Source organism: Dipodomys ordii, unplaced genomic scaffold (assembly GCF_000151885.1).
Source record: "Dipodomys ordii isolate 6190 unplaced genomic scaffold, Dord_2.0 Scaffold27, whole genome shotgun sequence".
In the NCBI taxonomy this organism is placed as follows: domain Eukaryota; kingdom Metazoa; phylum Chordata; class Mammalia; order Rodentia; family Heteromyidae; genus Dipodomys; species Dipodomys ordii.
Window position 1 is genome coordinate 7,446,862 of NW_012267243.1, and position 14,475 is coordinate 7,461,336.

Consider the following 14,475-nt stretch of genomic DNA (forward strand, 5'->3'; position numbering starts at 1 on the left):
TCTTTTTGCTTATGTGGTGCTGAGGAATCGAACCCAGTGCCTCATGCATGCAAGGCAAGCGCTCTACCACTGAGCCACCTTCCCAGCCCCTTTAATCTGTCTTTCTGTCATGTCTACACACACACACACACACACACACACACACACATACACATGCACACACACACACACACACACCTGAGTCATCAACAGAGGCAGATACTCATCAGCAGTATCCTTCACCCAGGAAAATTCCTGTGTTACACTCATGACAATTTAAAATCAATCTAGGCAACCCATGGAACTATTTCTTTCTCTTTTCTTTCTTATTTTTTCCATCAAAAAAGGCCTTTAAAATATATTAAACCAGGTAAATTTTTACTCAGATGTTCATGTGTCTGAAGCAAGTTGACAAGGAAAACCATCACAAAATACTTTTGTTATTTTTTTTGTTTTGTTTTTAAAGAAACATATCCCTATACATTGTCTCTCTCTGTCTAGCTGGATGGAACTGCTTTCTTAGCACAAGTGTTGTGGGAACAGGAAGTCTGAATGTACCATGAGGGGTACTTGGAACCAACCATATCCTCAAACTGAGGCGGCTGAGGGACTGGGGGCTGGTAGGAGGGTGGGTGAGCCAGGAGGCTGCTGCTGCCCTTGCGGTTGCTTCCTCGGTTTTTCCACTTCTCCCACTTCCTCAGGAAGTGGCTGTAGGAGCAGTCAGCACAAGCCTCCAGGGTGCAGAGGAAACAACATACAAAAAGTAAGATCCAAGGTAAGGAGTCACAAAACAACATTGTAAGAAATCTGATTAAAAAGAATACAAAAGTGACTCCAGAGAGCGAGGGGAAGAACTCCCACCCATCCCATCTCTGACCCCTCTTGCTTTCTCAGATGACAAGTATCACGTTGAAGGAATTCTTGTGGCTTGCATGACTTGGCTGGTTCTTTTCCTTCACTTTTCCTGGCTTAGATTTTCCTTCAATCGCATTCATTTTAGAAAGCACCAACTTTACAGATCTGAGGCTGTTGAGTTGTAGCCTCCCTGTGAGAGTGTATGTGTGTGTGTTTGTGTGTCTCTGTGTGCGTATATGTGTGTGTGTGTGTATGGGAGAGAGAGTGTGTGCACAGGTGCACATATGCAGTGGCTGTTTCTTTCTCTCTGATCTGCTTCAGTCCAAGCCTTGAGGTCCCATCATCTGGGTGCTGAGAGACTCATGGGAACACCCTGTTGGCACTAAGGTGAGGGCTTGGATTATCTTCGCACCCTGGAGGTGTAGATCCACTCCCTGCCTAAGCACTGGGGTAGGTCCTCCACTAGCTACAGAGTTTGCCAGTCTCGTACTCCACAGGATTTGGCAGTTTGGAATTGAAGGCCCTCAGGGAGGACTGGATCCTGCCCACCTCATTGTTGGCTAGCTTGAGCCGATGCCGGAGTAAGCAGGAGAAAAGGTCAAGCCTGACTTTGCCAGGTGGAGAAAGCTGGTTCACTCGGTCCCTAAGCTCAATAAGCTGTAAAAGCGCAGAGTCCTGGGAACCTTGTGTATATGGATAGTCCAACTGGAGAATTAAGTCCCGGATGGCATCGGGGTCAAAGGGAAGGCTGTAGCCAAAGACCTGTAAGGTATTGATTTTCATGTAGCCTAAATTCTTGGAGGGATCCGTCATCTCCAGGGGCTCGTAGTAGATTGTCTCATTGGAGCTGTCGTCCAGGGACTTGATTCGGCTCCGTAGGTAAACATGGACTGTCTCAAAGAATGTCTTCCACCGATTCCCCAGGGTTATCGTCCAGTTTTGGCACTGGGCAGCAGCATCCACGTTAGTCCTTTCCCAGTCAGGGAAGCTGCCTTCATTCACAGGCATGAACCAACTCTCAGAGTGGCTGCCCCCAAAGGGGTTCACATAGATCGCCATGACAGGCTCCAGGGTGCTGTTCTTGGTGAGGCAGATCTGCAAGGACAAGGCCAACATCACATGCACCAGCCCAGGCTTATACTTGTTGCTCTTCAGGGTGAGCAGCATGCGCTTCCTCCAGGAAGGGTCAAACCAGCTGCCCAGACGCATGTCATTGCTGATAAAGATCGAGTGTACCTCAATGCGGCTGTCCCGCTTCTGCAGCAGGTACTTCAACTCCAGGTCCTGCAAGTCTGTTTCCAGTCCAAGAAAGTTCTCCAAGGACTCGGCCACTTCGGGCCGGCACAGCCCCTGGGCCAGCACGTAACCTGGGTTGCAGCTTCCACAGCGCGTGCTATTGTCTGAAGCACAGTGCGCGCATGCGGGCCCTTCACCCAAGGCACATGGGATGGGGCCCTGGCAGGAAGATTGGTCATAGGGACAGGTACAGCTGTGGCTCTGCTCCAGGAAGGTGCCAGGGAAGGTGCTTTCTCCACAGTACAGGAGAGACTGGATTCGGTTCCACCAGTAGGACAAGGACCTTGAGGAGGGTAGATTAGAAACAGAGCAAAGTCAACGGAAGCAGCATACCTCCACCTGCCCCTAACAGCTGACAGCAGGGAAAGTACTGACAGAAGGAGAAAGCCTTGTGTTCACTGAATGATGGAAACCTGACCGAGCTATTTGGGTCTGACTGAGAAAAGCTTGATCAAGCCAAGTCTGACATTTAGCATCAGACTTGTACTAGAAGCAACAGACTACTATTCTGTTTCCCTCTAAAAAAAAAAAAGAAACTGGAGGACCTACATCTTATATTAAATCTAGGTTTTCAACCTTCTATATAGAGGATGACTCCAAGATTTCAAATTCTTCCCAGTTTTACTCCCACTTCAAGGTCTTATTCCTTTTTCATTCTCTCTGCTTCTGTCACTCTTCCACCAAGGCTTAGAATATTCTATTGCCAACCCTCTTAAAACTTTAATAGCAACTTTTACATTAGCTCTTCAGAGAGGGCTTTCCTGATGTCTGTTTCAAAAGAACCACTCTTGTCACGATTGCACCACCTGGTTTTTATTTAATCCATGACGATTATCAATATTTAAACTTAGCGCGTTTGTTGATTACTTATTTATGGGCTGCTTTCCTTGGAGAAGCTACAAGAACAGGGATGCTGTATTACTGGCTAACATATTCTCGGAGATCAAAATTGTTTCTCTTGTGTAGTAAGCACTTACTAATTATCTTTGGGGAAAATAATGAATCCCTGTCAAACAGCCCCATTGCACTATCCTTTCCTTATCATCCTTACCTGTGCTTCACTTGGAGTTACGTCTTTGAGGAGCTCTTCTCTCCTAGAATAGTGTCTCCCCTGTGTGTACCAGCCCATCATTTCTGCCCAAGATGGCCAGGACTTCCTTGTCCAAGGAAACCTTCCTCCTGGAGAATCTGAGGAGCTGTTCTCATAATTTTCTACTTTACCATATGCTTACAGCTAAGTAGTAGGGCATGGGATATAGACTTAGTAAAATCTTACTGAAAGAAGGAAGGAAGGAAGGAAGGAAGGAAGGAAGGAAGGAAGGAAGGAAGGAAGGAAGGAAGGAAGGAGTGGATGACAGTACAACGAGAGTACAGTGCTGAGAGTACAGTGCACACTCCTCAGCTTTCCTGCCTTCTATGGCTCAGAGTTCAAGATTAAAAATTAGAGTTGCGCAAATGTCAAATAATCTCCTCTTGCTTGTTGCATCTCCCGGTCTGGAGTCTAAGTTTCTGGGGTGCCCTCCTGTCGACGGAAGTATCCTAGGGGGCTAGGGTCTTTCAAGAGCAGTTGCTTATTTAAAATCATTGAATGTGTGCATTTCCTCTTAGATGTACAAGACTTATGAATAAGGGACAATGTGAGCATCATTAGACTAATATATGAATCTGCTATCATTTTGTTTTGGTAAGAAGGAGGTTTGGACTCTGTCTCACTTTGGACATAACAAAATTGAGAATGACACAGGGGAGCGAGTCAAGATCACAGGACGTTAAAAGCTGTGTGTATCACTGCTTTCTCATCCATTTTGGACAGGGGACTTGCCCCGCCCCACCCCAGCAGCCATTGCCAGGGTGGTGCTGAGCCTGGTTCTGGAGCCTGGGATGCTCACCTCTCCTTGGGCAGCCGGAATCGAGGCTGGCGATGGCAGCGCTTGCAGAGGTTGAAGAGCCGGCGGATGATGCGGTGGGTCTTCTTGAACAGCACTTTCAAACTGGCTCCCAGCTGCTGGTAGCGGTGCTGCAGGTTAGTGTCCATAGCCCAAAACTGAGAGATGGCTGTGGAGTTCAGGAACCGGTCAGCAGGGAGCCTTTTCAGCAGGATCTGGAACTCTTCTGTGGGCAAAAAAAAAAACAAAAACAAAAACCGAGCAGCTGAACAAAGGGCAGTTCTGAGGAGTCCTGGGAGACAGGTCGGTGTTGCCCACACCCAGGGGGATGTGTATCTACTTTCCTTGTTTCTTTTTCACTAATAGCTTTATTGAGAAACAACTAACATATAATGTATGGTTTCAGGATTGTTTCCATCCTTTCCCACTCTAGAATGTCTCTGAGTTTCAAAGAGATTTGCTATCAAGTGGAGGGCAAAAGATTCTACCTTTGCTAATAGTTTTTGGATATACCTCTTTGCCTCTTTATACCTCCTGATAAGTCATCCACAACATTATCACAGGACAATCCTCTTCAGTGATGCTGGGACACCCTGATGCAAGAAATAAAGCATGCAACCACACGCAGTGTAGACACAGCAAAGGTACTGTATCCAGCTCAGCTATTTTAGAACTATTTTCAGGCCCCTGAAGTTGGTTTTTCCCTCCAAACTTTTCTATCTGAGCATGTAACTCTTCTCTTTGTTCTCTTGGTTAGACATTGTTTTGTATTCCGTAGCTGATCCAGAAGCTATATGCTTTGGAGTTTCTAGGCCCAAGTCTGAGCTTTCCTCGGAGCTTGCTGAGCATAGCTTTTCTGAATTCATACTCATGTCTCTGTTCTCTGCTCTTCTTGTCCTTGGGACCCACAGTCACCACATCTCCTGCCTCTGAAAGGAGACCTACTCTGCTTTCATGGTTAGCAGTAGCTTACAATGCTGAAAAGCCTGCAGTCACATAACAGAACATATTCTGCCACCATTAATCCAAAGCATGAGGGTTGAAGAACATTTTTATATTCTCCTTAGCTAGTTCCAGCAACCTATTTTTACTTTCTCTCTTTCACAGGTGAGGACACTGAGGCGTTGAGGTGCTTCATGGTTACCCCAAGACAAGTGCAGCTGGCCAGCAGCAGGGTAAGAATGCGAAAGCAACTGCTCTGAATCTGCATCTTAAGGCAATGTTGACATGAGTGACAGTAGCAACAAACGGCACCTAGCTTTCACCAGTGTCACTTTGAGCCACTCTACACACTTCATTTATTCAACAACTACTTATTGTGTACCTTGTGTGCAAGCATTGTTCTAGTAGGCACTGTGGATTCAGTAGCAAAGAAGACAGACAAGAAGATCTATACTTAATGATATTTATCTCACCTCATTAGGTCCTTAAAACACACTTGTTAGTTAGAAACGATGTCCATTTACATAAAGGAAGAATAAACCACTTGAGAGTCTGGGAGAGGGATATCGCCTCCCTAGGTCATAGGGATGGTAAGTGGCTGAGATGGGATCAGAGCCAAATTCCTATGGTTTTTGCCTTGCACTTCATAGCCATCTCTCTTCCAGGGAGGAATTCTGGGACTAGTTGACTGCTTACCTGACTCCTCAAACTGCCGGTTGTGAGTCGCCCAGGAGTCCTGGATCTGTAGTAAACTGTCTTCCATGGCCTGGATGTCAGCGTCAGGACAGTTGCATTCTGGGAACGTGGGGCTGCACTTGCACCAGCAGTCATTCTCCTTGCAGACCAGCTCCCCCTCAGAGCTGCATGTGATGTAGCTGAGAGCTGCAGCTACAAAGCGCTCACGCAGGTACTCAGGCAACAGCACCTGCAGGCCTGTGCGAAACGATGTATCAGAATCGCTGGGGAAAACCAGGGGAGACTCAGTTTCCCACACCCAAGGCCGGAGAAAGCCTATCTGGGGTTCTGCTGACTTGTGTGTCCGGGACTCAAGAATGATCACCCCAGGGCCTGATCCTGCTAGGCTGGTTGGGAGACAGGGCTGTCCCTGCACTGTGACAGATGGAGGATGATTGGAAAATGCAGACAGGGAAGATCAAAGCCCAAACTCTTCACATCAGCCAAATTAAGAGTGTGCAGATCATAAGAACAGACTTATTGGCTACACATCAGCAATTCTAGAGAGAAACAAAATGTTTCGGATAAAAGAAGAATTTACAGCCTTCATAGGGAAAGGAATCAAGTCTTGCTGGGCTGCTCTGCCTCCAGTAGCCATCCTGTTTCTAGCTTAACTGAGACAAATAGTAGTCATAGTAGAACATTACTGAATGATGCTCCCATCTTATCCCCGATGAATGATGAGGCTCAGAGGTAGGGTTAGGTGTTCTGTGTATATAATAGCCAGGCCCTCTGCCAAGTCCTTGCTATATATAACTGCATGTAACCCTTGTGGCCATACTGAGGTTCTTAAAGGTAATGAAACATAAGCCCAAAGACCACAATGACCTACCCAAGTTTCAGTGCTAATATGCTTTTCTTTGTGGCATACCCTGTCCTTATCTCAGAAAGTCATGCTGCATGCCTGATTGTAGCTGTCCATTCTCAATAAGATTTAACTCTTAAGGAGATCTAAAACTAGGATGATGATCATTGCCCCGAAGACCAGTAAGGCCTAGGTAGATATGAATGACTCATGGCTCTCTTTCCATTGCCTTCCTCTGCTCTTGAATATAATACCCAAAATTTATCCCAAGCTTTGGTTTTCTCACTGATTTGTGATGAATATCTGTACCAGTAGCAGAATGTACCCCTAGTTGGCTTCAAGACACAAATAAGGTAGCTGTCTATTGGAAACTTAGCAAAGGATGAATGAAGAGTAGATCAGACTTTGAATGCATTGTGGGCCATGTTTGAGGTCAGACCTGAAGGAAGTTCTCCTCTAATAGGAAGGCTGTGGGTTCTTAGGCTTAGAGGGTGAGGGATCGGAGCACCTCTGCATACAGTCTCCTTTCCTCAAAAGTTTGCTAACTCTTTTATTTCTACACTCTTGACCTTGTCTGGCAGGAAATCACAAAGCCCACAGTCTATATCCTAGTCTCAGCAGACCTCAAACTATAACTAAAAATTGTCATCCACAGAGGATTTTTTAAATTCTTGCTGGAGGTCTACCTCTTCTTCTGAACTGCGTTTAAATTTTCCTTTCTTGACTCTCTGCCCATCTTGGCACTTGAACAAGACCTCCTTCCGCACTGTGCTCACATGCTTGCTTTCAACGCTCACCCTCTCCAAGCAGTTTCCTTCTGCTTCCCCCTTTCATCCTCCACCAGAACATTTCCCATTGCTATAAAATAAGTGCCCCGAGCAATGTCTGCATGAGTGATGGGCTATAAAATTAAATGGCATAAACTATTTCAAATGAACCACCAGGCATTTCTAACTTCACTCATTGGTAATTTCCAGACACAAACCAAGCCCATCCAGGGACAGAAGAGAAGAGAGATGCTAATTGTATTAGGTAGCTCTAAATAAAAGTCTTTTACTCTTCTTTATTATACATTTCTTGATTCCTACAGCATTACTGGGTCACATCTGGCTCAGATTGCCTGGAATTTGTAATCGTAGATCCTGAATGAGGGCTATTGATTTTGTAATGCTGGGATAATAATATCTTAAGCAGAGTCCAATTCAGTTAGGCCTGAAGAAAAATGGACTTTTCCCACTGAATCAGTTTGGGTAGGCCTTTCCCAAAGATGCTTACGAAACAGAGCAGGAGATGTATACCTCCTTTATCTTCCACCATTCAGACCTACTGTGGTTGCCTTTTTTTTTCTTTCCCTGTTTTGTATGTTCTTTCTCCAGAAAAAAGGCTCCCATTCCTTTAAAATGCCTCTTGGCTTTGAAATTACCACAAAAACCCACAGCCTAATAGCAGAAAGCAAGGGCCACCCTTGAGGTATGGTTACAATAGCCAGTGGTACCTGTAGTAGATCCCTTGTTTGAAATAGAGATCGTTACCCCATAATCACTCTGCAAAGGCAAGTTATTCCTCATTGTGTCTTCAAGATAAAGAAGAAGAGTTTGGAGGTAATATAGATGATTACTGAAGTGGGTCAAATTCTCTAAGGATAGCTGTGCTGTTTCTTATAGGATAATGACAGAGTGTTTGAGAAAGAATAAAACATGAGAGGACTTTGGTGTCCAGTGATAAGAGCAACAGGTCTTGGCTGTAAGATATTCTATCAGATGTTTGTTGTATTGTTTTTCAAAAGAATGATATAGTCTGGTGCTCATAGTTTATGTCTCTAATCCTAGCTTCTTGGGAGGTGGCAATTGAGAGGATCTTGGTTCAAGACCTGGCCAGGCAAAAAGTATGAGCCCCATCTCAACCAATAATAGGTATGCTGTTGTGTGCCTCTCATTCCTGCTATGTGACAGGCTGAGATCAGGAGGATGATAGTTCTAGGCCACCCTGAGCAAAATTAATCAAGACATGGATACTAAAGATGAATAAAACTTCTATTTAGAGCTACCTAATATGATTATTACTTCTCTTCTTCTGTTAGAAAACATGAAGCCCTGTGTTCAAACACTAGTACACACACACACACACACACATACAACACAAAGGAAAGCTGTTAGATACAGGTCTCGGAATTTGTGGTAGTTCTTCTCTTAAGAAGGGTTTAACAAAGTGGGCAAGTAGGCCCTTTTCTGTTCTTTGGTGACCCAGATTTTTCCGCCAGGTGTGAACTATGTGAAAGGCACCCTGGAGCTGCTTACCTAGTAGCTGCACTTTGTTCTCTGGACTCTGCACCAGGACAGAGCTGACTGAGTCCAGATTATCATAGTTGCTGCAGCCCAGAGGACCGGTCCTGGTCTCTGTGACCTACACAAAGAAGGAACAGGATATGGATTTAGAAAACAAGCAAGGCACCTTTGTCCTTTTCTTCCAGTCATCCTCCTGGAGACTCCACATTCTGTCTTTGAGCTGCTAAAGAACAGCATGCATCTTTGGTTACCCACCCCACAAATCCCTGATGCTCCTCTCTCAGGAATACAAGGTCATTTCGTTTTCTGGTTCTACAGTACCTGTGATATGTGACCAGTGTCACAGTTGTACATAGGTAGGAGCTTGTCAGATACAGCCAAAGAATATTTGTGAATAGGAAGAAAAACTGAAAGAAGGCTGGAAAAGGAGTGAAAGCTGGAGTCAATCCTATCCCTCCCTTCCCAGGAAGGACAGGGGCAGGGCAGTTAGAGTCCTTAATGGCCTGCAGGTGAGCGCAGTTGTACTATTTGATGCGGTGCTCATGGGCTTTAGGGGTCCTGAAGATGGAAAGCACTAGAGAAATATGAGTTATGAGTATTATTATTAGAATTAAACATTTAAGTCCCACCTCAGCACTGAGATGTCCTTAGAGAAAATCAGCCATGGGCTTTCTGCATATTTTAATAAGTATATTAAATATACATAAACTCTTATATTCCAAAACACCATAGTCATTTTAAAATATTATAAAGTTAGCCCATCCATTTTCCCTGATGTTTAAAGTATAAGATGAAAAATGGGGAGTTTTAAATGCACAGAAATAATTATGTAATAAGAATGATGGGGACCCGAGGCCCTTTCTTCTCAGGATCTCTGAAGTCTTTGCCAACAATCAATCAACCAATCAACGAGTATTTATTGAGCAGCCACTGTTCAATTCCATACAATTCATCAAGCATTCATAGAATGCACTTCAGGAAGTCCTTTAAAGAAGCCTGTCTGATACCTCTGACCTCCTCCTATAGTTTCAGGCATGTCTGTTTTGCAGCAGACATGGGAGGTGTAGTGTTACATCCTTTTCTGAGAGTATTGGGTTCATGTCTCGGTCCTGTATACTCTAAGTTATTGACCACAAATATAATATCCAGCGTATTACAGGCACTCAGTGTGAGAGAATGCATGAGAAAGGTGTTCTAAGGTTCACAGCATGGGAAGGGGTACACAAAGATGAACAAGTTATGCACTGAGTCTTTCAGTCAGGCAGGTTAGTATAAGTACAAATGATTGATAGGTACTCAAGTTGTGGCAAAAGGAAGTGCCCCAAGGAGCACTGAACAAAGTATATCTCTAAGCAAGGAAAACAAGACAAACAAAAATAGCAAAAGAACTAGCATCTGATCTGCTTTTAAAAACAAGTTAACTAGCAGGGTGCCAGTGGCTCACGCCTGTAATCCTAGCTACTCAGGAGGCTAAGATCTGAGGATCATGGTTCAACGCCAGCAGTGGCAAGGAAAGCCCATGAGACTCTTATCTCCAATTAACCACCAGAAATCTGGACTTGGTACTGTGGCTCAAGTGGTAGAGTGCTAGCCTTGAGCTGAAGAGCTCAGGAACAGCACCCAAGCGCAGAAGTCAAGCCCCACAACGGACAAAAATAAATAAACTATGGGCCTGTAAAGTTTACTTCTCAGATAAGTAAACTTCATTGGCCAGACAAGGTAGGTAGAGGAAGCATGCTATGAGGAAGAAAAGACAGAGCAGCAAGATTTATAGCACACCAGCTCCCAAGTGCATAGACTGTATACATGTCTAGCACCCTGCTGATTCCAACAGGGAAAACAAATATACAGGTAACACAATTGAGAGGGTCTTGTCTATCCAGGCTTAAAAAAGGGAGATGTAACAAAGTAATCAGGGAGAGATGATGTGATGCTAGCTAAATATACAGTGCTGATGAGACAGGAGTTTAAAGTAGTCTGAGAAGGTCTTAGATTCATCAATGGACGAATAGGGGTGTGACAGAGTCTGAAGGGATGGAGGAAGAACAATGTCTCTAGGCAAAGACCAAAGGAGAAACAACACACCAGGCCTACAAAGAAGCAAGAAAACAATAGGACCAAGACCAGTAAAGAGTCGGAACAACTTCTCCACAGATTCCCATACTTGTCGAACCATCACAGAAACCTTTTGATATAAACCTCACTACTTCTACTCTCCAAAAAGGGCGCCACGGTTTCAAGAGCCAGAATACCTAACACCATAGAGTTGGAGTGTGGTGGAATCTCCAGATTCTAGTTCAATACCTTTTGGTCTCCTGATAATACTGGAGCCAACAAGGACTTTAAGCCACTCAAGACATGCCCACTTCCTAAAATAATAAATGTTCTCAACAGAGACCAGTTCACCCAAAGTGAGTTAGCAATCTGCCCTCTCCTCATACCTTTTCTCTTCTGAAGATTGAACTGCATGGACTTAGGATCAGTATTCTTATCCCTGAATGAGGGGAGAGGCCAGATCATCATGAGGAAGGCTTGTTTAGATTTCACCAGATCCCAAGATAATACCTCTTTATATTCGAGACCACCTCTCTCCCCATTAGGAAGTTAAGGGAAGAAGAGAGGAAGTTGGACAGGTCTGCCTGCAGATACAAGAGCAGGTTGACTGGAGTAAACAGCTCCCCTCCCCTACCCCCAAACCCCCTCTACAGCCCCAGGGTGACAAAAGCTGCAGAGACTCTGATGTCAGGAGAATCTTGCAGCTTTCTTTACAAAAGAGTCAGACAGCTCCTGGAGCTTATAAAGAGGGCCTATAGAGGAAATGCCAAGTGCAGTTCACTCAGGTGCACAGTTTCAAAGAATGCCTCTGATAAGCTTTCAGAAGGGGAAAATAATTGTGTGCTAATTGGTCTGTTGACAGAGACCATCCTGCCTTCAGAAGGCCCCTGATGGATCCAGGTTCATTAGCACATCCAATTTTCCATAAATCCCTGATCATGCAAACCGTAGCTCCAGCAAGCCTGTTTGCCTCCCTCTGTTCTGACTTCCAGGCTGCTCTTGTTCTACCTGGGAGGATACCTGTAATGCCTACGGGCAGAGTAAAAAATGGGCTTCTAATGATGAGCAATGGGGCTGAGCTTAGCATAGCTGATGTGTGCTGAAAGAGGCCAAATGGCAAATCCTGGGCTACTGCAGTGAAAAATGCCCACAGGTGGTTTTGCAGGATGCTTCGTGACAATGCTCCTTTCCACCAGCCTGGGGTGCAGCTGAACTTTCATGGGGGGATCCTCAGTTAGCTTATAAACATCTCCAATCCTCCCCACCAAGACCTTCCATATCTTTTGACTGAAGGGACACTATGTAATAGAGAATTGAGCTATAACTAAGAAAAGGGCCCGATTTCCCCCTTGGTGGCCTGACTCCTTCCCAGAAATTGCTGATGAGAAGCATATACACACAAGCTGGTGTCATGACCCTATAGCACAGATAACATTCACCATATTTATCATTAGTCCAGAGCAATCCGTCTGTTCTTATTGCTCAGTGGTCAGTCTTGAATGGCCAGATAGAGTTCTGCAGGTGTCTTGGGCTGCATGTACACTTTGGTTGATATCAAAAGTTGGGCTACGGGTTCCAGGAGAGAGATAAAGGTGACTAGGGTAGCATAAGTGGCTTGGAATATAAGAGTGTTTCAATATTCCAAAGCCCGGTGTTGCCATCTTAGTGGAATTTAAGTCCTGTGTACAGTTGAGTCAAATAGTGGGTAATTCTGACCTTCCACAGACACATGGGGTTCAATGATTCCTCAAGGTCATAGAGGAAATATCAAGGCTGAAACCCAATTCTAAGCATTCTGACTTGAATAAGTTTGTCTCCCCCTAAACTGTATGTATCACCTGCCTTCACCAATGGAGAATTTTACTGAGCATACTGCTACATACCAGATGCTGTAAAGGAACCTGGAGCTATGTGCATGTTGCCGAGTCTCTACTGCTCTAAGACCTACTGTCATGGCTAATGCAAGGAGGGGAGGAACAGGTACGCTAACAGCTTAAATGTAATGTGACAAATCCTATAATAGACATGTGCTGATCAGGGCAAACCTTCCAACAGTGATGCTTTATTGGGGTCCCATTAAACATGATGAACAAACAAGAGAGGGCACCTCTTCTTCCATGTTATTGCAGAAAGAGTTTCTAGGAAAGAATATAAAAAAAGAAATCTAACTACACATTTGCTTGGAGATCAAAAGAAATGGACACATATGCTGTAGATCTTTCATTTCCTGAAGGCAGAGCCGGTGATCAGAGCCCAACCCATTAGCAGAGTAATGACTGGCCTGGAAGACGACTCAACTACTAAGGCATGTTCAGGGCAGGGAGGGAGATGTGGGCCCACAACACCAAGGAAGGACTGTTAGATAGCAAGAGTGTGTTGCAGAGGACAGCAGGACTACTGGCGCTTCCTATCTGAATCTGTAAATACTAAGCACTTTAGAGCAAAGAGACGGCATTGTGTGGGACACTACCATTTTGGGTCAAGAGCATCAGATGAGCAAAGGTGTGGGAAGGGAAACAGGGCAGCCTTGTACTCCTGACTCATGGGCTACATCCTTGGGTATGTCATTTCAAACCTGTAGACCTCACTAAAGAATTGGGATGAGTTGAAGGAGAGAAAAAAGCAAAGTGAAATCACCCTCATTTACCCATGTTTTTTAGAACTGTATCCCATAGAGAGGATCCATCACGTTCCTAGACAGAGAAAAATCCCAGGTCAGTCAGCGAGGTGGAAACTGAATATTCATCTCACATTGAGTGTGCCCTTTGAGGAATTCCAAGAAGAGGCTTCCAAGAGTAGTGGGCCCCTCCTTTGAAGGGATGAGCAGTGGCTCTAGCTGTGGAAAGTGTACCCAGAGGACTTCAAACTGATGTGATTTGAATATCTACCTACCATTTACTCTACTGCTTTTAACTTAACAAGAGGCAAACCAGGCTGGAGACAATGCAGAAAACCCCACCCTTAGGCTAAGGTTTGACTCTGAACCGGGGTGGGGGTGGGGTGGGGGGGTGGGGAAGGTTTGAAAAATGACTGTAGGTATTTATAAAATTCCGATAATAAATAATTATCAAACACTTTCTAGGTGCCAGGAACTGAAAATACAGTCACAAACAGGGAATAAAACCTCTGCACTGGTGGCACTGGCTGACAGACAAAACAGAAAGAATAATGTGCAGTCAGGGCTAGAGACAGTTCCACAGCAAGGCAAAACCATGAGTTAAGTTGAAGCCACTGGGGTATAGAAGAGTCTGGGATAAACAGAGGACATAATTCTTGCACAAGGGAAGCAAGAAGATGAAGCAGATGGAGATTAAAAAAAATAAGTAGAAAGTAGAGGCATCTATTCCAACAAGAAACAGAGATAGTAACCAGAGTGCGACCATCATTTTACAAGTCCCAGATGTATGGTCTGGATTTAGCGTTCTGCCCTTGCAGATCTGGGATATTCTTCACCAGAGTCCTTTTAATAAACTTCCTTCCTATCAAGCTTTCTTAAGTAGATCTCTGTTTCTTTTAACTAAACATGCTTGAAGGTATTTGCATACACATCCCGAGCAGGCAAACCTAAGCCATGTGGAAAGCACCATGTCCAGAAGATGCCTTTCATTTATTCATTCGTTCGTTTGTTCATTCCTTT

General features: G+C 44.6%; 1 protein-coding gene across 1 annotated transcript in view; it reads right to left on the reverse strand.

Annotated features, from left to right (window-relative positions):
- Window positions 1-996: 996 nt before the first annotated feature.
- The window catches only part of Brinp2 (bone morphogenetic protein/retinoic acid inducible neural-specific 2), a 45,114-nt gene continuing 31,635 nt past the window's right edge, over window positions 997-14,475 (reverse strand). The window contains exons 4-7 of the mRNA XM_013015613.1: window positions 8,796-8,901; window positions 5,655-5,891; window positions 4,020-4,242; window positions 997-2,413 (exon numbers count right to left, since the gene is read on the reverse strand). Of these exons, the coding sequence (XP_012871067.1) occupies window positions 1,297-2,413; window positions 4,020-4,242; window positions 5,655-5,891; window positions 8,796-8,901 (1,683 nt within the window). The 3' untranslated portion in view covers window positions 997-1,296. The remainder of the gene's footprint in view (window positions 2,414-4,019; window positions 4,243-5,654; window positions 5,892-8,795; window positions 8,902-14,475) is intronic.